General features: G+C 52.9%; 1 protein-coding gene across 3 annotated transcripts in view; it reads left to right on the forward strand.

Annotated features, from left to right (window-relative positions):
• NTNG2 (netrin G2) overlaps positions 1-24,383 on the forward strand; it is a 50,077-nt gene that overhangs the window by 13,528 nt on the left and 12,166 nt on the right. For all 3 annotated transcript variants that reach the window (XM_077189303.1, XM_077189302.1, XM_054646499.2), the window contains exons 3-5: positions 9,484-10,127; positions 21,321-21,493; positions 23,101-23,127. In XM_077189303.1, coding sequence (XP_077045418.1) covers positions 9,484-10,127; positions 21,321-21,493; positions 23,101-23,127 — 844 coding nt within the window. The remainder of the gene's footprint in view (positions 1-9,483; positions 10,128-21,320; positions 21,494-23,100; positions 23,128-24,383) is intronic.

A 24,383-nucleotide genomic window follows, 5' to 3' on the forward strand; every position in this document is an offset into this window, starting at 1 on the left:
GGTGGTTCTTGGGCTGCAGCTGCTCAGGCAGCCCATGGGAAAACTGCTTCTTCCACCTTATGAGACAGCTCCTGTCTTATCTAAATTAGGAAGTTTGACCAAAGAGGTATTTTAAAAACAACAAAAAAAGCAGAAAACCTAGCATCTTGAAGAAAGACTCTCCAGAGTCTCCACAGTCCAGTGCTGTGGCCCCATTAGGGATCTCTCCCTGAACACTGCCAGGCATCCCAAAGCTGTTCCTGAGATGTTCTCCAGGTTCCTGTCATAGCTGTGCACTGGGAAAAGCCCACAGCCCACTTGGGGGACAGGGGAATCAGTGCAAAAAGAGTGGACCTGGCCAGGCAGATCCCAGTGTCTCCCCATGTCCCTCAGAGGAGGGCACAGACCTTGTCACCTGGGCTCACAGGGAAGGGGATTTGTGGGGCTCTTTGGCATAAAAGGGATCTTGTGTTTCTCCTGATCCCTCTCCGTGCTCCCAGCCCTCTCTGCAGTGAGTTATGCCGCTCTCCAGCTGTTGGAAATAATCGCTGTAAATTAATTACGGTTGTTTCACCCCTCTGATCCTTCCCAGCCCATGAATAGAGTGAAAATTAATTGTCAGAGAGTATTTCCAGCTCTCTTAGAGTCCCACCCTGGCCACTGGCAGGTTACGGTTTATGCCCTAAAGCATGAGATTTAATTACTCACAAATGTTATTTTTGATCATAAAATCACCTTGTCTTGTCATAAATCCAGATAGAGCACTTGAACCCTCAGATCAGGAGCAGCAAGAGTGAAAACACCCTGAGATGTCATTAGGATGAGCCTGTGTTTTCTCCCGGGTAAATGCAATTCTGTTTGGGAAGCAGCCTCACGTCCTGGAGTGATTATTGGAAGAAAAGCCAAGGAAGTCTCCCAAAACACACATCACTCAGGGTGGCCCTTGTCAGAAATTTGTGTTGCAGAAAATAGGTTGAACTCTGTGTCACTGGGGAGGTTAGAGGTGGTTGGCACTGGAGCTGGGTCAGAAACCTTCCCTGCTCAGGGGGTGATTTCCCTGTGCTGAGCCACACCAGAGCAAACCCAGCAGGGGAATGGAGATCCCTGTGGAGCCCTGGCAGTGAGGAAAGCCAGGGCAGGGGATGGAAGGGAAGTGAAGCCCTGCAGCTCAATCTCAGCATGAGCTGGGGGCACTCAGCTGAGTGCAAGTCAGGAAAGGAAATGTTGGGATGGTCATCTCAGCTCCACCCCACAGCCTGTGGAGCCAGTGCATCCAGCATGGTGCTGGGCAGGCGAAGGGAGGGGGGGAATGAAACCTTTGGGTGGAATGTGCTCCAGAACATCCACAGGACAGGCAGGGATGCAATGGGCTGGCCATGGTCCCCTCTGCAGCCTGGGGACCCCCATGTCCCATGGCCACCAGCCCTGCCTGTGACAGACAGGGAGGGGAGGCTGCAGGACACCTGCAGTGACACTGCTCCGCAGTGAGAACATCAGCAGGGCAGGAGGGATCAGGTGCACATGGAGATTTTGCTGATCCCTTTGTTTTTTGCAGGATTTGGAGGAAATTTGATACCAATTTCAGGACTCAGTTGCAGCACGAGGAAACGCGGGGACTTTGTGAACCTCATCTGCTGCCCTTTGAGCAGAAATTCAAAGGCAGAGTTGTGGGTGTCCTGAGGGAAGCAGAAGGGCCTTGAGTGTCCCAAGTTAAGCAGAATGGCCTTGGGGGTCCTGAGGGAAGCAGAATGGCCTTGGGTGTCCTGAGGGAAGCAGAAAGGCCTTGGGATGCTCCTGAGGGAAGCAGAAGGGCCTTGGGTGTCCCCAGGGAAAGAGAAGGGCCTTGGATGTCCCAAGAGAAGCAGAAGGGCCTTGGGTGTCCCCAAGGAAGCAGAAGTGCCTTGGGTGTCCCAAAGGAAGCAGAAAGGCCTTGGGTGTCCCAAGGGAAGCAGAAGGGCCTTGGATGTCCCAAGGGAAGCAGAAGGGCCTTGGGTGTCCCCAAGGAAGCAGAAGGGCCTTGGTATGCTCCTGAGGGCTCCTTAAGCAGCATAGCTGGACGTGGTGGGGGCTACAGAGGGAATTGTCCCCTCCTGGCTGGAGGTTCAGACCAAGGTTTCCTTGGTCACAAGCAGTCCCAGGAAGGAGGGAAGGAGGTTCCTGTGCTGTCACCTGCTTTTCCTGGCCCTGCAGACTCTTTGGGGCTCCATCAAACAGCCCCCAGTTCCAATTAGTGCCAGATGTTGCAGGAGAGCCTGAAGGCACCCAAGGTCTGAGAGGTCTCTGGTTGGGTTTGAGAGCCAGTTCTTAGAGGGAAAAAAAAACACTCCAGAAGAAAGTATCCAAGAGAAACCCACACAGCAGCACTTTGTGCTGAAGAAATGCTTTTAACTTTTTCCCCTTTAATAAAAATCTTCCTATAATGCACCAAGGATTTCCAATCCCCCTACCCCAATTAAAAAAAATATAAAATTTTGTTTTTCAAAACTCATCCAAGTTGATGAGACCTTGTCATTACTCTTATTAGGAGACTGTAATTAAAAACAAGTAGTCCCAGGGTGCTCTAGGTTTTGGCAGAGGCCTTGGTTTAAACACAATTCCATCAAGAAGAAGAGATCCCCAAAAGCAGAGGAAGTCCAGGACAGTTCTCAAGACACCATTAAACAAATTACACCAGGTATGAGCTGTGATTGAACGTCCTTGGCTGAGCAGTACAAACTCTCACATCATCTACTCATTTTTCCTTGCTCAAATCTTGTTGGGTTTTCCCCTTTAATATTTTTTTTTAATTTTTTTTTCCTTCACTGTGCAGCTAGTGGTTGCAATTGCTTTCCAGCTTCCCTTTGGCATGGAGATCTAAAAACTGCAGTCCTATTCTGTGCAGCTTCCCCCATTCACAACAGATGTCTAGTTTGTTTAAAATATTCAACAGCCTAATGATTAATCAAGCAATTGCACCTACAAAAATATATAATTTTCTGCTGTGAGGCTTAAAAATTGTATTATCTGCTAGGAAAAAAAAAAAGGAAAAAAAAAAGGAACTTTTGCTCTCATTAAGAACCCTAAAAACCATCTGGGCTTTGTAAACTGAGGCCTTTTGTTGTGGCTGGTTTCCCCCATTCCCCACCTTCCCTGCAAGGTGGGGAGCAGCTTCTCTGCAGCATCCTGGATTCCTGTCATCCTGCTTTGTAGACCAATATCTTGTTTCTTAAGAAACCCTCCTCAAGGAGCAAGTCTCTGCTGTCACCTTCAGAAAATCCCTTTTGCAGCATTTCTGCCCAGAACTGACTCCAGGCACCAAGAGGGGGCAAAACCCAAGGGCTGGGTCAGCAGGCACCAGGGCTGGGACACAATTCCAGCTCCAGGACTGGGCTCATGGGACCCTCCTGAGTGTACCTGGAGCAGGGCAACCCCCAGTGTCACCCCAGGCTGGGGATGAAGCACTAGGAGCAGCCCTACAAGGAGGATTCAGAGCCCCAGGGTCTACAGGAAAGATGGGGAGGGCTCTTTATTATGAATTGTAGTGTTAGGACAAGGGAGAATGGCTTTAAACTAAAAGAGAGCAGATTCAGATTAGCTGTAGGGAAGAAAACTTTTGTAAAGAGTGTGATAAAATAGTGGCATGGTAAAACCACAAAGGTGATGGATGTCTCCTCTCTGGAAACACCCAAGGTCAGGCTGGAGGGGGCTTTGAGCAGCCTGGCCTAGCAGATGTCCTTGCCCATGGCAGGGGGTTGGACTAGATGACCTTTAAAGGTCCCTTCCAACCCAAACCATTCTATGATTTGGCTCACAGAGCACAACCTCACCATGATGCCATTTTTTAGGACGCCGTGTCCTCAACGAGGCTCTCACAGTTTGTCCCCTGGAGATTTGCCCTTTTGGTCTGAGCTGAGGCTAAGCAAGGCTGCAAAAACCCCAAAAGGTGCCCAACCAGAAGAGCTGGAGAGGCTGAAATCTGCAATGTTTAGTTGCTGTGAGGACACTCACGACTGATTTAATAGCGTGAGACTCAAAGTGAACTGGTTTATTTTAAGCTCACTGAGACCAAGTTTGCCTGGCTAATGCATCCTGACTTTTAGATTGAAGACTTAAATATCTCAAGACTTTGGACAGATTCTTTGGAGGACACAGAGCTTGGAGGAGGAAACCAGATTCAAAAATAATACCTGGAATTGTTTCAATAGTGCTATATCTGATCTTACCAGGACCAGGGGAGCAGCCAAAATGTGGCCATCTGTTTCCGCTCCCCCCTGCCCTCCTGGCTGACTCCAAACCACCCCCCCAGCAGAAAAGGCATCAAGCATCCCACAGAGGAAGGACAACTCAATAAACCTAACCCCAAAAAGGAACACTTCATTTTAGCAGAGGAAGCTGTAGTGGTGTGACTCACTCGGTGGCTTTTGAGGCTCTCCCCCACCTTGTCACTTGCAGGTTATTTTTGTGTTTGCCCTGTTACAACCATGCACCTCTCGAGCCATTTGCCTCCCCAGAGCACCAGGATGGTTCAGGAGATCTTTGGGGGTGCTGCCTGCTGAGCTGAGCACATTCCCAGGCTGGGATACACGGGAGCCAGCAGGGATTGTGCACCTTCATTCTCTGGGATGAGCATATGGCAGGGTTTGCACTCCTCTGCTCCCTGCTCCTGACCTGCCAGGACCCTCCCAGGGCCAGCCCTGTTCCTCCAGACAGGACATGGGGAGGGGGATCATGCTGGATCAGACTCAGCTGCTCCCCTCACTGCTCCTGGGAAATCTGTCACACCTCCTATCCTGGCCAGCCTTTTGTCAGGGTAATATTGCCTTAGTGTGGTTTCATCACAGAACCCTTTGTTTGTTTAATTTGGCCACTCCAAAGAAAGCTTTGGGAGATAGGAGCATCATCCCCAGCCCTGGAGGTGGCCACTATGGCCATGCTGGGCACAGCTCAAGGGGCAAATACCCAGTGAGATTCATCTCACAGCAGCTCAAGGGGCAAATACTCAGTGAGATTCATCTCACACCAGCTCAGGGGGCAAATACCCAGTGAGATTCATCTCACACCAGTTCAGGGGGCAAATACTCAGTGAGATTCATCTCACACCAGCTCAAGGGGCAAATACCCAGCAAGATTCATCTCACACCAGCTCAGGGGACAAATACCCAGTGAGATTCATCTCACAGCAGCTCAGGGGGCAAATAATCAGTGAGATTCATCTCACACCAGCTCAGGGGGCAAATCTTCAGTGAGATTCATCTCACAGCAGCTCAAGGGGCAAATACCCAGTGAGATTCATCTCACAGCAGCTCAAGGGGCAAATCCTCAGTGAGATTCATCTCACACCAGCTCAGGGGGCAAATACCCAGAGATTCATCTCACACCAGCTCAAGGGCTGTGCCTGCTGCACACAAGGACAGGAAGGCTCATGGCAAGAGCTCTCTTGCCAGGACAGCTCTGAGACACAAACTCTGCTCAGACAGAGCCACTGAGCAGCAGGGCAGGTTTATCAGGGTATTTTCTGCTGCCATCCCAAGCCAATCCTCCACCTGCTGCACTCTCCTTCACACAAGTGGCAGAAATGGACCTCTGGGATGGTCTTTTCAGGGCTGTCATATTAAGCCATCTGTATGGCCACATTGACAGGAGGACCATACTGCAACACAATATGTTGCCTCAGCACAGGAAACACACTCAGAGCCCCCAGCACTTCAGCTGAGGGGGATTTTTGTGCCTTTTCCCTCAGCCACCACTGTAAAGCTGAGCTGAGAGGCAGCTCCATCCCCCAGCAGGAAGCTGTGTCTCATTAGCAGAGGTAAACAATTCCTCTGAACGTGACGAGTCAGGAGAGCATATTAAATATGTCAATATCTCAGGGTTTTTTAATCCCTACTCCAGAACAGCTTGTTGTGGCAGGAGAGGGCCCCCCAGAGTGGCTCAGAGCCCCAGCACAGCCCAGCTGGCATCTCCCCTTCTTTGAGGGGGTCGTGGGGTGCCCTCACTTCTTAACCTCACCCACCAAAGCAAGCCTGAGCACTCCACTGATTTCCCTTGCTCCGTTATCACAGCTGCAAACTAACTAACTTAATAAATAAATAATTCGGCTATTTGATTTTAAAACATCAACCCAAGCATTTGTTTGTGAGTAACCTCCCTGCTGCAGGGTGGGCACTCAGCAGCTCCAGTCCCAGCCCTTCCTTCCAGCACACACAGAGGTGACAAAAGCCACACATGGCCCAAGCTGAGGCTGTGACAGGAGAAACAAACCCCAGCACAGCTTCTGCAGCCTCACTGCCAGGCAGGGGTGTGTCAGAGCAAGACTGGGTTGAAAACACTTTGAGTTTTGACCTGTTTTTCTCACGTGCTGCTTTGCCTCGTGCACACAACACAGACACAACGTGTGCTGTGTTTACAGGAGTCCCTTGTGTCCCCAGGGCTGCCTGCCCTGCACAGGAGCCTGGCTCTCACCTACAGATCAGCCACTCACTGCTCTGTTTTCCCCCTGTGCTGACAGAGCAGCCTCCTGCCTTATTTACACTGTGCTGCTCACATGCTGCTCCAGACACAGAATTATTTGTGTCCTCAGGAGTTTCTCAGGGCTCCTGGGTGCTGTGGCCTCCGCTGACTTTGCAAACAGTGCACATCTCTGAGCTCTGAGGAGGCACCAAAGGCCCATTTTACACACATGGAGTGGAGAAGCTCTAAGTCATTTCCAAGACTTTTGGCTGCCTGGCTGGAGATGGCAAAGCTAGGATTTTCCAGAGCACCTTGTGTTACTCAGAAGTTTCCACGCTCAAAGCACAGCCCCACTTTGCACCTGAGAGCATCCTCTTGTACCAGCCAGATCCCCTCCTCTGCTGTGCCTGGCTGTGCCCAGGGCACCCTAAAAACTGTTCACAGCACTCAGACTCCAGCAGTTCCCTGGGTCCAAGCCAGCCATGGACACAGGAGCAGCCTCTTCCCACACCTGCAGCAGCCAGACACACCCAGCCTGCTCAGATCCAGCCTGCAGTCATTTTTGGAGCCTCCAGGTACCAGTGTCTGCTCCCCACACCCTGGCACAGCCCTGGCACTGCAGGAAGCCCCCAGGGCAGGCAGGAACACGCTGATCCCACACACAGCACCTCCCCATGGCTCCCAACCATGCACAGAGCACCCACAAACCAGAGCACAGCACCCAGCTCGGCCTTACCTTGAAAGCTGCTGTGCTCAGGAGAGCCAGACCTCGCCTCCAGCAGGATCCTCACCTCCAGGCAGCAGCTCTGAGCAGCTCCAGCTGCTTTATCACCTCCTCCTCCTCCTCCTCTGCCAGGTGCCTCTGCCTTCCTGAGCAGGGTCCCACAGCAGCAGAGCCCGCTGTCATACCAATCCCTCTCCCTCCCCAATCCTTTGGATTTTGATTCTGAGAGGGAGGCAAAGTGACAGCAAAGAGATGCTTCATATGCAAAAAAAAAAGCGGATTTGCAGTGTGCTGCAGAGTTTTTTGTGGTCTGTACCCAGGAGAACACAGCCATGCACAATCCCCAAGGCAGGGGTGAGCCATGTGCTCACTCCTGGAGGCAGAGGCTGCAGGGCAGTGGTGCTGGGCTTTGACAAACATATGGGTGAGCAATAAATGCATTGGCACAGCTGCCCACCCCCAAAACTTCAACACGACCTTGACACTGTGTCCTAGTGCAGCTCAGCACGTGGGCATGGGGAGGTTAAAGAGATCTTTTGTCCCTGCAAAACACAGCAGCCTGGCTGTGTGGGCAAAATGGGATGGCTGGATGCTCTGTCCCACTGCTCAGGCCTGGAGGCAGTGGACATTGTCACCTGGATGGGATGAACCATCCTTCCCACCCTGTTCCCTGTGGGTAGGTGAGGACCAAGGCACCAGGAGCACAAATCCCTGCTCTCTCTGCTACTGCTCAATTCTGTCCCAGCTTGGAGCTGGAGAAATTGGGTTTCCCTCCTCCAGCTGTGCTCAGAGGCACTGGGACAGCTGGCACTGGGCTGTCCCAACCTTTTCAGCATCAGGAGCCATGAGAGGCAGGGCTGTGCTTGGGGGATTGCAGCCATTCAGTTCCTCCAAGGCTGCAGGGATGAGCACAGTTTTCTGTAGGCTTGTAAATCAGCCAAGCTTAACCCAGGTTTCTCAGAGACCATCTCAGGCAAGGAGCTTTCTATGAAAATTGCCCCGTGCCAAATTGAAAAGCCCTTTCCCAAAGGGCCTTTCAAAGGAAGCAGCTCAGCCGTTCTTAGAGCTGAGGCAAAGCCACATCTTTCTGCCTTAAATTCACTCAGAACCAGCATCCTCCAGAGCCCTGGAACCCTCCAGCCCAGCCCAGCAGTTCAGGCTTGACCCAAGCAGCCCAACCCAGGCCCGTGTGCCCACACTGCCCACGTCGTGCCCAGGCTTTGCTTTCCTCTCAGGGGACCTGTTGTGGTGTGATGTCATGGTTTGCCTCAGATACCCCAGGTTTCTCCCTGAAGATTCCTTGCCCATGTGTGTCGATCATCCCTCCTTTCCACACCCTGACCCCTGCTGAGCGCTGTCTGTCAATCCTGGCATTCCAGAAAGGTGATTGGCAGAATTCAAAAGATGCTCTCCACTCCTGGAGGGACATTGGGCCATCCAGGTGTCCTTTGTCCCTTGAGACCTCCCCCCCTACCTGGTTGGTGGTCCCCATGTTCCTTCCCTGCCCCTCTCCCCAGGGTTAAAAGGAACAGCAACCATGGGGTTGGGGAGTTCTGTTGGAGCTGTTGCTGCATTCAGAGGCCTGAGGGCCAGAATAAAGCTCTGGATCCAAACCCCGCATCAGAACCGACTCCTTTCCTTCACCGTCACCTTAAAACTTCTCTGCCAGAGGTAACCCTGAGGAGCAGCCCCTGTTACAGGGAAAGCTCCATCCACAGCCACCAGAGCTCCTGAATGCCTGAACTTGTCTCCATGTGCCCAGCTGAAGCACACAGCTAGCCAAGGGGTGAAACACCACACATCCAGCCAGCCAAAAGTGTCTGTGGGGTGAAACACCACACACCCAGCCAGCCAAAAGTGTCTGTGGGGTGAAACACCACACACCCAGCCAGCCAAAAGTGTCTGTGGGTGAAACACCACACACCCAGCCGGCCAAAAGTGTCCCTGGGGTGAAACACCACACACCCAGGCAGCCAAAAGTGTCTGTGGGGTGAAACACCACACACACAGCCAGTCAAAAGTGTCTGTAGGGTGAAACACCACACACCCAGGCAGCCAAAAGTGTCTGTGGGGTGAAACACCACACACCCAGCCGGCCAAAAGTGTCTGTGGGGTGAAACACCACACACCCAGCCAGCCAAAAGTGTCTGTAGGGTGAAACACCACACACCCAGCCAGCCAAAAGTGTCTGTGGGGTCAAACACCACACACCCAGCCAGTCAAAAGTGTCTCTGGGGTGAAACACCACAGCTGCCGCTATCTGGTCAAGCAGCAAGGGCCAGCCAAGCTCAGGCATGTCCCATACACGATATTGGTAACTGTTCCAATAGTGACCGTTGCTGTCGTTCCAGGAGAACCCGTACCTGTGCAGTGACGAGTGCGACGCCTCCAACCCCGACCTGGCGCACCCGCCCAAGCTGATGTTCGACAGCGAGGACGAGGGCCTGGCCACCTACTGGCAGAGCGTGACCTGGCGCCGGTACCCGGAGCCGCTGCTGGCCAACATCACCCTGTCCTGGAACAAGAGCATCGAGCTCACCGACGACATCGTCATCACCTTCGAGTACGGGCGCCCCACCATCATGATGCTGGAGAAGTCCCTGGACAACGGGAGGACTTGGCACCCGTACCAGTATTATGCAGACGACTGCATGGAGGCCTTCAGCATGCCAGCAAGGAGGGTCCGGGACCTCTCCACCACCAGTGCCAACAGGGTCCTCTGCACCGAGGAGTATTCCCGCTGGGCGGGCTCCAAGAAGGAGAAGACCGTCCGGTTTGAGGTGCGGGATCGCTTCGCCATCTTCGCCGGCCCCGACCTCAAGAACATGGACAACCTGTACACGCGGCTGGAGAGCGCCAAAGGGCTCAAGGACTTCTTCACCGTCACCGACCTGCGCATGAGGCTGCTGAGGCCCGCCCTGGGCGGCACCTACGTGCAGAGGGAGAACCTGTACAAGTATTTCTACGCCGTCTCCAACATCGAAGTCACCGGCAGGTAACGGCTGCTGGGTTTCTCTGGGTGTTGCTTCTTGGAGGGATCCTTGCTGGAAAACTGAGCCATCAGCGTTTCTATCGACCCAGAGATATCCATTTGTCCCTCTAACACCCCTTCCCCCCAGGCAGAGCAGCAGGTGTGTCCTTGCAGGGAATGGCAGGGGCACCTCCAGGGCTGTGTCCTCCTGCAGCTGGTGCTGGGGGAGCTGGGATGAGGCTTGGATGGACACTCAGGGTCTGAGCTCCCTCCAATCCCCTGTCCCAGCTGTACAAACACAGCCAGCCTTTGCCCAGGTGTCTCAGGGGTGATGCTGGTGGATATGGGGCACGGAATGAGGCTCACCCCACAAAACTCCAGCTCCCTGCCAGTACAAGCAGGGTGGGTCATCCCCACTCAGTCCTGCCCACCCTGAGCAGCCCCAGCCCTGTCAGATGAAGTTTGGGGTAAGGGTAAACCCCCTGACACATCTGGGGCAGAGGAAGCAGGAGGGGGTTTGTTTCTCCTGGGCTTTGTTTCTCATTTCTCTATACGATGCCATATGTTACATTATGACATCAACCGAAAAAGCAAAGTAAGGTGGAAAAGTGCCGAGATGGCCGATTTCCCATCCAGCTTGTGAGAGACTTACAGGAGAGAGGGGAAAAATCTCCCCATCACCCACCCCATGCTAACAAGCATCACCACAGCGACAGAGGAGCCGTTTGTATCGGTTCCAAACAGTTTGCTTCTGAGACTTGCAAGCAGAAATGTTTGCAGGTGCCACCGAGGCTGGCTTTGAACAGGCTCCAAGGGGAAGGAAGCTGCAGTGAGGGATGGGAGAGCCCTTTCCACCCGCCAGGGCAGGCAGGAGGCAGCAGTGAGGGTCTTTCTCACGGCATGGTGCCTGTCTGGGATGAGCAGCTGTGGCTCTCAGCTGGGCTGGGGGCATTTTGGGGTGCCCACTGTGGGGACTGCTCAGGGAGAGCCCTGGGGGGCTCAGGCATGTGGGCAGAGGAGTGGGAGAGCACCTCCACATGTGTCTGATAAATTGGGACTCAGTGTTTGATGTCAGTGTTTGTGCAATGAGCTTTGGCTTCCAGGATCAGCACAGATAACCAAGGACTTGCTACTGCTCCCACAGCAGCCTGGGGATGCTTGATGCTTCAAAGAGTTAAAATACCCTTGGTGTCCCGTGAACTCCTTCCTCCTCTGAGCCGTTTACCTTTCCTGCCTGTCTTGGGCAGGATTTGTTGCTTCAGTACTTTGGCCTTGAGGCCGTGCTGGATTCTCCCCAGACCAGCACCTTGCTCTCAGTTGTCCTCCTCCCCCGTCCCCAGCCCCCCCATCCGCTTTTTAATGGCCAAATTTAATACCATTTAATAGAAACAGAGGTTGGTTCAAGACAGAAAATCCCTAAAAGCTCTGTGCAAAGAGGCAGCTAGGGAAGGGGAAGAAAAAACCCTCCCAAACACACCCAGGGCTGGAGCAGTCGCAACCTCTACGAGACGTCCAAAACTCCACATCCACCGCGAGGGCAGCTGGGGGCGGGCACGGCCGGGCTGCCAGCGCCCCGTGCAAGCTGCAATGCTGCTTTTTAGCCGGGGCCAAGCCGAGACAGGTCGGGGTTTGTTGGCCGATGCCCGCCGGGCTCTCCCGGCGCTGGCGCGGTGCCGCCGTGGCCGCCTGCCCGCGGCTGCTGCAGCGCAGCGGCTCCGGCTCCGCTCCTGGCTCCGCTCCCCAGAAACTGCCCGGCCGCAGCCTCCTGGGCACACCCCGAGCAAATCCTGCAGGGCCGCCGCGAGGAGAGGGGGTTTCCTTGGCTGGGAGCAGGGAAAGCGCTGAAATCTGCTTTTGTCAGCCCGAACTCCCGAGTTCTGAGCTACAGGATGATGCTGCTTGCGCTGCTTCAGCTTGCTGGGTTGGTTCCCAGGAGAGAAGGACGCTCATCCTGTACAGAGAAGAAGTCAGTCCTGTCCTCTGCTGACTTTTCCAGCCCCCATGGGTGCAGGGCAGGGAAGGTGAGCAGCTGAGGAGCTGTGGATAAGTGGTGTATAAGATGGAGAAGCTCCCTGTGAATTAACTCTGCTCCTGTGATTATTCCAGTCCCAGCAAGCAGGTTTTTGCACTGAAAAGCAATCTAATTCCAGCTGTAAGCAAAGCCAGTTACAGTGCAGGGACTAAAACCAAATTAAATCTAGTGTATGGCTCAACAAGGGATGGGTTATTGAGGGGAAGAGAGGAGAAATCAATGTGAGCCTGACAGGAGCACTGTGCAGGGAAGGGGGGAGGCAGGGTGGGCAGGGATGGGGATGGACACACAGTGCATCTTCCAGGACGTGGTGGAGGAACAGCAGGAAAGTGCCTGGGTAAAAGTGGGGTGGTGTTAGGGATCCACTATAGGGGGCATGGAAACAAGAGGGAAGATGATTGTGAAGAAATGAGGGGTCAAGGGCAAAACACAGCCAGGAAATTTCACCTGGAGAGCAGAGTGAGCAGCCCCAGGGGCTGAAAGAGCTGTGCCTGGCCACAGTGTGGGGCAGGGTGTGCCCTCAGTGTGTGACATTGCCTGTGTCCCTGTACCACACCGGGATTTTGGCAGTGCCCTCAGGGTGATGAGGCACTTGGCAGCTCATTTCCAGCTGGAGTTCATGGTCAAGGGAAGAGAAAACACTTTGCCCTCAGAGCAGACCACGAGTCCAGGTGATTTCTTGTGCTGCAGCCTTACCTGGTGGGTTCAGATCTTTCTGAGAAACCCTCAGCCCATGTACTCCTGGCCCCCATCCTTCACACCGAGGAAAACCCCTCACCACCACCTCCCAGAGCTTTTGGGAAGAGCAGAAAGAGAGCAAAGGACATGGGGACAAGGGGAAAGAGTTTTCTGCCTTCCCTTGTCCTGTAGGCCAGAGGACCTGGTGAATCCTGGGGGTCACTGCTTCATTCCTGGGCATGGGGACAGTGGGCTGCTCCCTCAGGGTCTCCCACAGCCTCAGCCAGGTCCATCTCTCTGCTCATGGCTGACAGTTTATTTTTACTCTCTTTATTCTCAGTATCTTTTTCTTTTCTTATCCCCCCCCCCCCCCTTTTTCTTCTCCCATCCTGTCCCTATTGATCTGCAGAGTAACTGGAGATGCAGGAGAGTCAGGACAGGAATAGACACAAGCAAGCCCTTGGTCTGTGTGCTGTGTGTGTGCCAGGCAGGCTGGGGAAGGGAAGTGGAAGGACTTTTCCCCACAGATCTCTCTATTCACTGCTTAATTTTCTCCTCGGTGCAGCAGCGAGCTCAGGCACGGGTGAATGAGCTTTCCCTGGCTGCCAGGGCTGTGGTGAGAGCCACTGGCTGTGCTTCCATGGCACTCTGGGGTCTCTCTGGAGTAATTTCCTCCCCTTCAGAACGTCAGTCAGCGCCGTGCTCAGCAGGGCACGCTCCATCACGGAGACATTAATAAGCTGTAATTGAAGTTAATGTGCCATGGCCAGGACATGTGGATCCAGTTAGGAGAAATCAGATTGAGCAGAAGTGAATCAATTTTAGGCTGGTTGTTAGGATTTCTCCCCTCTGTCCTGCCCTGCCCCAGTGCGTGCACTGTCTGTCTGTCTGTCCATCCTGCTGGTGATGAGCAGTCCCAGGAGGAAGGCAGGAGGAGGGAGCATCCCTCATCACTGAGCAGCTCCAAGGAACAGAGCCTCCTCTCAGGCTGTGCTCAGGCCAAAGAGGCACCAGCAAGATGAGGTTTCTGGTTTTGAAGTGACATTTCCTTTCCTCCAATTGCTCTTCTTAGGCTTTCCTTACACCAAAAAATTGAAGGGAAAGGCCCTTTGTGCTCCCCTGCCTCTTCCCCTGGTGTGTTCTCAGTGCAGTCTCCTGCATGGATGCTCTCCAGGAGGATTCTCTCTCCACATGACTTGGAGAGTTGGTGCTGGTGGAGCAGAACAGCTTTGGCCAGGCTGTTATCCTGGTGCCACAGCCAGGATCAGGCACTCCAGACCTGCAGGAGCAAGGCCACCCCAAAAGCACCTCCTGCAATAAAAGGAGCTGGAAATGGTCAGTGGTACCCACATGCAGGGGATGTATTTTTCTGCATTTGTGGTGAGTTTTGAGATGCGATTGATGCTGCATTGCTGCTAAAGATGAATGAATTCCTGGTCACTGCCTCCCTCTCTCAATGAAGGCAGCTCAGTGCACTTCCCCTGTGGCTGTAGCTCAGCTCAAACCAGGGGTGCCAGCACAAAGCACATCCCAGCTACCCCTGAGCTGCTTTGCCCTGGCTGGACATTCCTTCTTCTGGCTCGATTGTGGGAGACCTTCCAGCTGATCTTGACTTCTCCAGCAAAGCTGTCTTTAAATTGGAGAAAAGGTTCGGTCTGTGGAAGAGTCTCTTGCTGAGGGTCTCAGATTTTGTGTGGTAGCTTGTGAACATCTCTCCCTGAGGAGCAGGGTGGGATCTGCACCAGAGAGGAACAGGCAGGACCTGGGGTGAATGATCTGTGAGAGCAGAGGCTTCCCCAGCTGAGCTTGCTCCATCCCAGTGCAGGGGCATCACTCCCAGAACAGCCACAGGCTCACCCAAACATCCCCCAGAACAATCCAAACACCCCTGCAGCCCTCAGCCAGCTGCTGCCCACACTTGGCAGCTTTGGGATGACCATGAAAACCAGGGCAAGCACTGCCTGTGCCCGTCCCTGCTCCTTCCTGCAGCTCCTGGCAGACAGAACTCGGGTCCCAGGAGGCAGCAGCAGCATCCTCGTGTCAAGGACAGCCAGGCCTGTGCCAGCAGTGTTCCTGTCCTCGCCTCCATGCTGGGCAGCCCCAGAGCTGGATGGCTGAGCTTCCCTGGCATTCCTCCAGGCTGGAATTAGCTTGAGTTCCAGCAAAACCTTGCTCTTGGTCATACAGTTAAATTAAGTTAATGTGCAGCAACTGTTTGCTGGAGTCCTGCAAAGGTTTCGACTCCCACTGCAGCAAGGTGGGGAGGAAACTCTGAGTGGGAGGGAGGGAGAAGCCCAGAGAGCTCCTCCCTCCTCCAGACACTGCTGACACTTTGTCAATAGCCAGAGACAGATGCCCAAGGTCCTATTACCTGCTCCTGGCTTTGGTTTGTGAAGGGTTTTATTCCTCCTCCGATTTTGTTGCCGAGCTGTGTCCGGCCCTGAGCGGATAATAGAATTTCATCGATAGACTGAGAAGGTGATGTATGTTAAAGCACTTAATATAAAGAGACTTCTACAGGAGCCCAAATTCAATTTGGCCAATGAACTCAATTGCAAGCATTATTGCATTCCAGGAGAAAAACCAAGAGCATTTATACACATTACTCTGCAAATATTTATGTTCACATCTTCATGTTATGTCCTCTTCACCCTTCCTCCCTTCTGCTGGCCGACCCCCTAATGGGGAAGTTTGGTTTTGTGTTTGCTTTTTAAGGCAGCTTTGAATATAAATAATGTTCCACCAGTCAGCAGGATCTTGACAGCTGGTGAGTGTCAACTTATTTAAAATAAATAGCCTCTCGGATGGGAACAGCCAGCCAGCGTGCTCTCCACTTTGGCATCTTTTAAATTGTCTCATCTTTGTAACCCAAACCTCAAATCATTTCAGAGGGCAGCGAGGAGGGTTCCTTCCTGCTGGGAGGACTCACCCGTCCCTACCACACAACCAAAAGTAAAAACCCACAAGGAAAACAACCTGCTCACAACCCTCTGACCTAACTCAGGCGTTTTTTCAGTTCTTTGGCTCTGCACAAAGTAGTGAAAGCCAGAAGCTTCTCACCTGGTTCAAGCTGAAAAAACCAACATGTTAAAATAGCTTTTTTTCTCTTCTTCAGCCCCTGGATCAGGGGCTCAGGGAAGCTCCCAGCCTTGCTCCTGGGATGAGCCACCATTGCCATCTTCATCCCTTGAGCCCTGCTCCAGGACTGGCCACAGCAAACCCCTGCCAGAGCGATCTCCCCGCCAGGCAAATCCTGATATAAATGCTCTCCACAAAGGGACTGTGCTTCTTCCATGGCCCAGCCATTAGAAGCTATTTTTACCTGCTTCCACACGCACAGATGGGCCAGAAACAATCCAAGCTCAGCACCCGTTATGCTTTGCCCAAAAGATTTGCTCCCTGCTTTTGCTGAGCTGCCAAAAGAGTTGCAAAAGAGCAGGCAGAGGTGGGTAAGTGATGGCTGGGCGTGCTGTGAGCAGCGCTGGGGATGACAATAGGGAGATGGAGAAGAGTTATTCATGTTTCCCCGAGAGCCCAGATCAGTTGAAACATCCTTTTCCTTGGGGACAGCAAGGAAAGAGCTCCCTTCAAACACATCGTCCCGTGAGACTCATTAAAGGCTCATCAATTACAGCGAGAGCAAACAATTCAGGGGAAAGCAGCTCTGAGGAGCCTTCCTCCGGCCCGCAGTCATTAGCGGCTCTCCGAGCTGCCTCTCCCCAGCAGAAAGGGAGCAGGGGGCAAAGCCAAGCCCAGGGGGAGGAAAAGACAGGGCTGTGATGGTTTGGAACCCAGCAGGACGGGACCAGCAGTCTCCAGAGCATCCCTGTGGCCATGCAGAGCATCCTGCTGGAGAGGAGGGTGCAGGATGGGCTGGAGGTGGTGACCTTCTGCTGCTCCATGTCTGGGGTTTTTGAGGAGCTCAGGGCAGTCAGGGCTGTCTCATGGGAGATGGAGCAGCTCTCAAGGTCCTCAGCCATCAGTTCCCCCAGCAGTGTCACTGCATCGGGTCTGAGGGGGTGCCAGCACCCCAGTGTCACAGACAGGTATTCTGAAAAATCCTTTCCTTAGGGTTTTTTCTCCTAAGAAGCTAAAAAGCCTCAAAAACAAACTGTAAACAATAGTTACCTGCTGCTATAAAATGCAACAATCTTTGATTAACCCATGTTAGTTGTTTCTAATTAATGGCCAATCACAGTCAGCTGGCTCAGACTCTGTCCAAGTCACAAGCCTTTGTTATCATTCTTTCTTTTTCTATTCTCAGCCAGCCTTCTGATAAAATCCTTTCTTCTATTCTTTTAGTATAATTTTAAGATATATATATCTTAAAATAATAAATCAAGCCTTCTAAAACATGAAATCAGATCCTTGTCTCTTCCCTCATCCTCAGACCCCTGTAAACACAACCACACCCCAAGGCTGCCCCATCCCTGCAGGAAGGCAGAGGGATGAGGAGATGCTCTTTGCCTTTCTCTGCCTCACTTCCCTGCTCTGCAAGTGGGGTTGAGGACAGAAAAGGGGTTTTGAAACAAGTAAGAATCCTTGGAAGGAAAACAAAGGGCTGGGATGGCTTTTTAAAATTACTTCAAAAGTCATTATTAATGAAAGCTCAGGGAAAGGGGGCTGTTTTCCCACTCCCAGCACAGAGGGAGGTTTGCTGCACTCTCCCCTTTCCTGTGTGTGGGCATCTCCTTCCCTCACACGTGGGCTTGGCACCAGACACCTCTCCAGCAGCTCACTGCTGTGACCTCCAGGATGCTGACATGGAGAATTGCAGAAAAGTGTTCTTTATGGCTGAAAAAAAACCCAACAACAACAACAACAAAAAAAAAAAAAAAAAAAAAAAAAAAAAAAGCAAAGAAGAAAGGGAAAAAAAGGACACTTTCCTGTAAACTTTCCTCAGTGCTCCAAGCTCCGTGATGTTCCCTGGTGGAGGCATTGGCAGCATCAGAACCACACTGCACCACTCTGAGGAGAGCTGGATGACCTGCACTAAAATAAACTCATAAATACCCCTTTGTGCAGTCTGTAACATCTTGGGGCACACATTGCTCCCACCACTCCTGCTGGGAGCAGCGTGAGCCAGTTTCTGTTGGTGCCAAGTGCAGGGTGTGACCTCCTGCCAGCCTGGGCCAGGGTGGGTGTCCCTGGTGCCCGAGGGTGCTGCTGGGGCTGCTCCCCACCCATGCTGACTGTCAGCACAGCCCTGACCCACGAGCCACGGAGCAGAAACACTCCCAGCTCCCCAGATCTCCTCCAGAGCCAGAGAGACCATATTGCAACCAGCACTTTGCTGGAGCAGCCCCGGGGCTGGAGCAGGGCCACGGCTCCCTTCTGCAGGACACAGAGCAGGTGTCTGCCCCGCTGCTGATTTTTAAGCCTCATTGCTAAGCAGCTCCTAACCTTTCCCTTCATCCTCTCCTTCCTGCCGTGGCTGGGCGCCGAGGAGGATGAGCAGCTCCCACCCAGGGGACTGGGCTGATGCCATTTACTCCAGCCTCCACCAGCTGAGTCTTGGCTGGGGAAAGGCAGGCACAGACCATTGTCCTTGGGCTGTGGGCCCAGAGGAGGAGGCACAGGAGCCTGAGGAAGGGGTTGAAGCTGATCCACTGAGCCCGAGCTGCAGGAAGGGCAGGATGCAGAAACCTCTGCCCAAAATGGGGCTGGCTGAGGGTGCTCAGCTGTTCACCATTAAATAATGCAGCCTGATTGATTGGGCTGAAAAGTGCTGTGCTGTGGGGTCAGCCTGCTGGGGTTACAGCTCCCTGCTTAGATTGATGATCCTCAAAGGTCAAATTCAGAAAGCAATTCCCTGGTAAAATTGATTCTTCAGAAAACAAAACTTTTGCACAGTGGCAAAGGGCCTAGCAGTGAGAAAAATCAGTGACCCAGGCACAGGCAGGTGAGGTGAACACTGCCTCTGCTTCCTATCGACTCAATTTGCCTTGTTTACACCAATTAGGAAGCGAGGGTCTCCCCTGGGAAGAGCAGTGCTCTGTCACACCTGGCTGGGGGACACCCATGATCTCCTCCCTGTCCCCATCCCACTGGGCAGGAGGCAGCTGGGCTGTCCCAGGAGCTGGTGCTGGGCCCCCAGCCCTCCCCAGCAGCAAGGGAGCCATGTGTGTGCAGGAGCAGAGCCTTGGGACCCTCCTGCACCCTCCTGTGTGTGCAGGAGCAGAGCCTTGGGACCCTCCTGCACACAGCCATGCCTCAGCAAGGCCAGGTGCTGCTGCAGGGAGGAGGATTTGTAGCTGGAGCCAAATTAATGCTGAACGGGTCTCGCCCTCCTGCCCCTCCCGGAGGCAGAAGCAGCCCAACATGTCTGCTTGGCTCCTGCCAGGAGCAAGGATGTGCCACACATGATTGAAGCTGCCTCAGGCCACCCTGGGGACCAGGTTGTGGCCACCCAGGGCTGATGTACCCGCTGTCACTGGTCTGTGACTCACAGGGTCAAACGCTGGAGCCAAGCACCACCCTCCAGCTCATCCCAAACTTCAGGGAAAACAAGGGCTGTGACAGTCCCTTCCACCCTTGCACCCACTCCCCTGGGGCTCCTACACCCCTCCTGGGATGCTGAGGCTGTGCCCTGGAGCTGCCCCATCCCCTCACCCCATCAGAGCAGGAGGGAGGAGAGCTGCAGCTCCTGGAGCTGTTACCCCATTCAGGCAGGGCCCAGAGCAGCAGTGGTGAGGCTCTGACCTGCTTTAACCTGCTTTACCACACTATCCCCGCCTGCTTTGCTCTGTCTGCTGCTTTTGAAGCGAGAGAAGGAGGCCAGGCTGTGTGGACACTGAGTAATTCAGAGCCAGGCTCCGCAGCACCCCGGGGCTGGGCAGCGCCTGTGCCACAGCTCAGCCCAAACCCTTCCTCACCAGAGCCAGAGGGGACCAGCAGCATGTGAAATGCAGCATCCCCCTGGCTGCAGGCACCAGCCAAAGCCACCTCCCTGCCCTGGCTGTGGGCTGGTGGCTCAGTCCCAGAGCAGCAGGGCTGCTGGTGCTGCCAGCCGTGACGCTGCATCTCCACAAAGTGGAGCACGCTGAGCCTGCCTCTGCTCCCTGAGCCACGTTTTCTTCTTCCCTCCCTTTTACAGGCTGCAAAATTCCCTCCTCTGCTTGGTCAGACACAGGGCAGGGTTGTAAGACAGGGAGAGATTGTTCATCCAGCTTATGCTGAGCCTCTGAGAGGGGTTTGCTAGAATTAAGGACAGGGAGGGGAGGGAGAGGAAAGGAAGAAATCATACATGAGGTCAGCTTATCCTGCCATGCGTGAGGAGAGCACGGCAAAGGCGGCCTCAGGGGCTCAGGCAGGTGCCTGGGGAGCTTCTGGGGGGCTCCAAGGGAGAGGGGAGAGGCACCAGGAGTGGGGGGCATGCACAGCATCAGCACCAGACTCCCAGCTCCAGCCTAATCCAGGCTGTTTATCCCAGTGCAGACAGAGCACAAGGAGCAGCAGGCCATGTTTCCTGTTTCGTTCCCTCAGCTCTGCATCTCCTGAGCCCTGTAAAAGGAAGTGCTGCCCCATCAGACTTCTCCACCCCTGCACAGAAGGCACAGCATTACTGTTTTCTAATGCTTCTCCTTCTGAGAGTGTAAATTATTGCACAAAGCAGGGAAAACCGTCAGGCTGGGTTAGGGATCGGCTGTCTGGAATGAAATGAGATGTTTTGGTCCCCAAAGTCTCTGTCTGATGGCCTCAGCTCGAGCCCAGGAGTCACCAGAGCCACGTGTGAGTTATGGGCTCAGGCTCTGCGCTCTGCACAAGTCACCTCCAGAGCCTGAGCAACAGGAATTATTGTGCACAGAGATAATTATTCCCTGCATACTGCACTACAGCTCATTAAAAGTTTCTTAATGTTTGCAAATTGCTGAATAGCGTTTTTAGTTGTTGCCTTCTCTGATGAGGGGGGGACTAGCTGGTGGATGCTGGTGGTGGCTTGTTGTCTGTGTTATTTTGGTCACAGCAGGCTGGGGCTGTGCTGCATGGAGGGAGGAGGGTTTGTGCTGGGCAGCCTCACATCACGGGAGAAAATGTGCACAGAAAATGCTGCTGGCTCTGGCACAGTGCACAGGGGGCAAGGGTTGAGTGCCACCAGGGTTAGCCCAGCTCCTCCATCCAAAGCCAGACACTGTCTCCAAGTCAAAGCCTCCATCTGAGGTCATTACCCAGATTCCTGTAACAGTCTGACATGTGGGGGACTTCTTCCTGCTGTTTTAGCTGCAGATGTTGACCTGCCATCAAACAGGCTGTGCTCCTCAGCTAGACAGTGGGAGTGAGGTGTCTCATCTTGGATGAGAGGCTGCAGATCTGCCCTGGGTGAGGAGGTGGACATTGAACCCCAGCACCAGACACCTGGGGAAAACTGCTGAGTTCAGTGAGAAAATCCTGCAGGAGCAGCAGGGAAGGGGTGCCCAGCCTGGCCTCAGCACATTTTCAGCACTGTGCTGGAGGCAAGCAGGAGCAGCAGCAACACCTGACAGCTCTTCCCTGTCTTCTTCCTCCAGGTGTAAATGCAACCTCCACGCCAACCTGTGCACCTTCAAAGAGGGCAGCCTGCAGTGTGAGTGTGAGCACAACACCACGGGCCAGGACTGTGGCAAGTGCAAGAAGAACTTTCGCTCCCGGTCCTGGCGAGCAGGCTCCTACCTGCCTCTCCCCAACGGGTCCCCCAATGCATGTGAGTAACCTGCAGCCCTGCCCTGGGCTGCACCACACCCACAGAGGGGAGCAGGAGCTCATTTTGTCCTTCTCCAGCTCGAATCAGGGCAGGATGCTCAGCTTTCCAAAGGGAAATGGGTTCTTGCCCTGTCTGGGTACACAGAGAAGTGAAGGGATCTGGTGGATGCAGGGGTGATGTGCTGGCTGCTGGCAGAGGAGTGGTGGTGAATCTAATGATGGTCAACAACAAGGATGATGACCTTAGGCTAAGGTATAACCATGGCTTCAGGGCAATGCCAGTTATTGTCCTTTGACAAAGGTGTTGTTGAGCACTGTGGGCTGGCTCTGCTCAGCTGCAGGAGTGCTGGCTGCTCTCTGGATGCTGTCTGTGCTTGCTGGTGGCCCCTGCACAGCCCCAGCCTCCTCCAGCTGCTGCAGGAACACGGCTCTGACAGCGGTGGCAGCACACAGACGAGATGCAGGATGCATTCCCACCGGGAATTGGGGCAGGAGGCACCACAGATGGGCTGGTTCCTCCTGGGCTCCTGTCCACTCCACATTAGCAAACTTGTTTAAATGTCACCAAGCCACAGTAGCCACTCCAGCCTTTCAAGCAGCAGCTTTGAGCATTACCAAAGAGAATCTTTTCTCTCCCTCCCCCCAAATTTTTTGAAAGATTTATGTGCTTTAAGATGATCAAAGCTGAAATTCAGGCTCCGAAGGCCGTGACAGGAATGTTTTGTGTGTGCCAGGGCTGGTAGACGAGCAGGTTCTTTGAAAGGGAACGAGCTTGTCAGCTCCCACCAAGCAGCTGCATTGCTTCAAAGGAGCCTGGGAGAGTTTCTGGTGCTGACAGGCACAGACATGCTGTTCTCTCTCTTTCCCTCCCCTCCATTCCTTGTGTCTCTTCCTATTTCCCTTTTTCCTCTGCTCTTCCTTCTCCCATTCATCTCTCTTCCCATCTGTCATTCAGTCTTCCTCCTCCCCACCCAACTCTCTCTGCTGCTTCCTCCTCCCCACATCAACCTCCTCTTCCTCTGCTCCAGGGGCAGCTCTCTGAAGCCCTCTGCTCCTGCTAGCCCTGCCTCTTCCATCACTGTGCCTTATATTCACTCAGAGCTGAGAATTTCCATGATTCACCCACGTGTTACAGCAGGGAGGCCCTTGGATGTGTTTAAAAACCAGACTGGATGTGGCAGTCAGTGCCATGGTTTAGGTGTTAGCTCACAGGCTGGACTAGATGATCTTAAAGGTATTTTCCAGCCTAGCTCACCCTGTGATTCTGTGATTGTTCAGACCATAAAGCCTGTCCTTAGCCCAGTGCTCCTGTGTGCTTGTCCTTTGTCGCAGCAGCCCAAGGAAATGGTTAACAGCAAAACCCATCAGCAAGGGCCAGGCTGGTTTTCCTTCCCCAGGTGAAAGGCTTGAGATGCCAGGAGCCCAGACAGCGTTGTCTGGCTGTTCCTGTGCTTTGACAAAAGCAGCTTTTAAGCTGTAGCAGCAAACTGATGTGCCTGTGAGCAAGCCCCCACTAATTAGCTGCTGCTCAGTCCCATGTTGTGTGTCTGTGTGATCTTCTGATGGTGTCCTGCTTCCAGTGACTGGGCTTCCTCTTGTTTTTTGCAGGTGCAGCTGCAGGCTCAGCCTTTGGCAGTAAGTAAAACCCTGACTGAAATGCTGGCATTTAACACCTCGGTGCATGATCCTTGTGGATGTCACTAGGAAAAAAAATATGGTTATTTTTCTATCCATTATCATTTTCCAGGCAATAAGTCTTCCCTAATTGTGCCTCATTTTCTGTCCTGTCAAAGAGTCTTATATTTTCTTCCTCTCACTTCAGCAGCCTCATTTTGCCTCTTCCTCTGGCGTGGTTTCCCCCCATGAGGTTCGTTAGTATGGCAGCTGGAAAGGAAATAAAAAAAGACTCTTCAAAATCACCAGTGCTGGCTGTGAAGTCCCCCTCCCCTTAGCCCCCCAGTACTGCAGAATTCTGCTCTGAGAAGGAGCTGGGTGTGAATTATTTGGTGTAGAACCCAGTCTGGGTCACCTTGGGCTATCAATAAAAAAGCATCTAGAGTGAGTGTACATCTGTATGTACACGTGTATGCATATGAACAAATGTCTGTGAGGTGTCAGCAGCAAAGGCAGAGCTCAGCAGGGATTTCTGCTGCAAGATTGATGGCAGGAGAGTGCTCCTTATTTAACAAAGCTGGAGGTAGTTTGATATCAAAGAGCCTGGAGTTTTGGGTAAGCAGAAGCCTGGGTTTGAGTGTTGTGGTGCAGAGTGCCCCTCCAGAAGAAACAAATCAGGGAGCTGAATGAATAATGAGTTCTTTGGTTTGCAGGCAAGTGGGAAGAATTGGAGGAGAAATCGTTTCAGGGAAATGCAAATGCAATTAAGAAAGATGCACCTAATAGAATAGTGGAGGACAGGTTTTCTGGGTAAATGAACTGTATTTAGATTTTTAGCAGTGAATTGCTTGAAATTTTCAATTAAAAATTAAAGGTCTCCCTTAAGTAATTCAGGATTTTTAAGAAATAAATGTTTCAACAGCTCAAAATATTCTTCACCTTTGTCTTCAAAACCATTGTGATAACTTTTTTCCCTCCCATTTACAAAGCTTGGCATCCTCAGCACCACTTTTGTTTCCCTGGAAGCCGGGAGGGTGCTGGGAGTGATGTGCAGGAGGAGGACAGGAGGGATTTATGTCCAAGGCCAGTTAAGGAGAGATTATTTAGCCCACATAGGAGACTAGAAGTGACCTAAATTAAGTATTTAAACTAGCTCAGGGCTATTATGAAATTAAGCACGATAATCTGCATGAAGCAGTGGGACAAACAAGGACAGGAGGGCAGCAGGTGTAAGTTAAGCAGGAATTTGTGTCCCAGTGTTATTTTAGTCAGGTTGT

Source organism: Agelaius phoeniceus, chromosome 21 (assembly GCF_051311805.1).
Source record: "Agelaius phoeniceus isolate bAgePho1 chromosome 21, bAgePho1.hap1, whole genome shotgun sequence".
NCBI lineage: Eukaryota > Metazoa > Chordata > Aves > Passeriformes > Icteridae > Agelaius > Agelaius phoeniceus.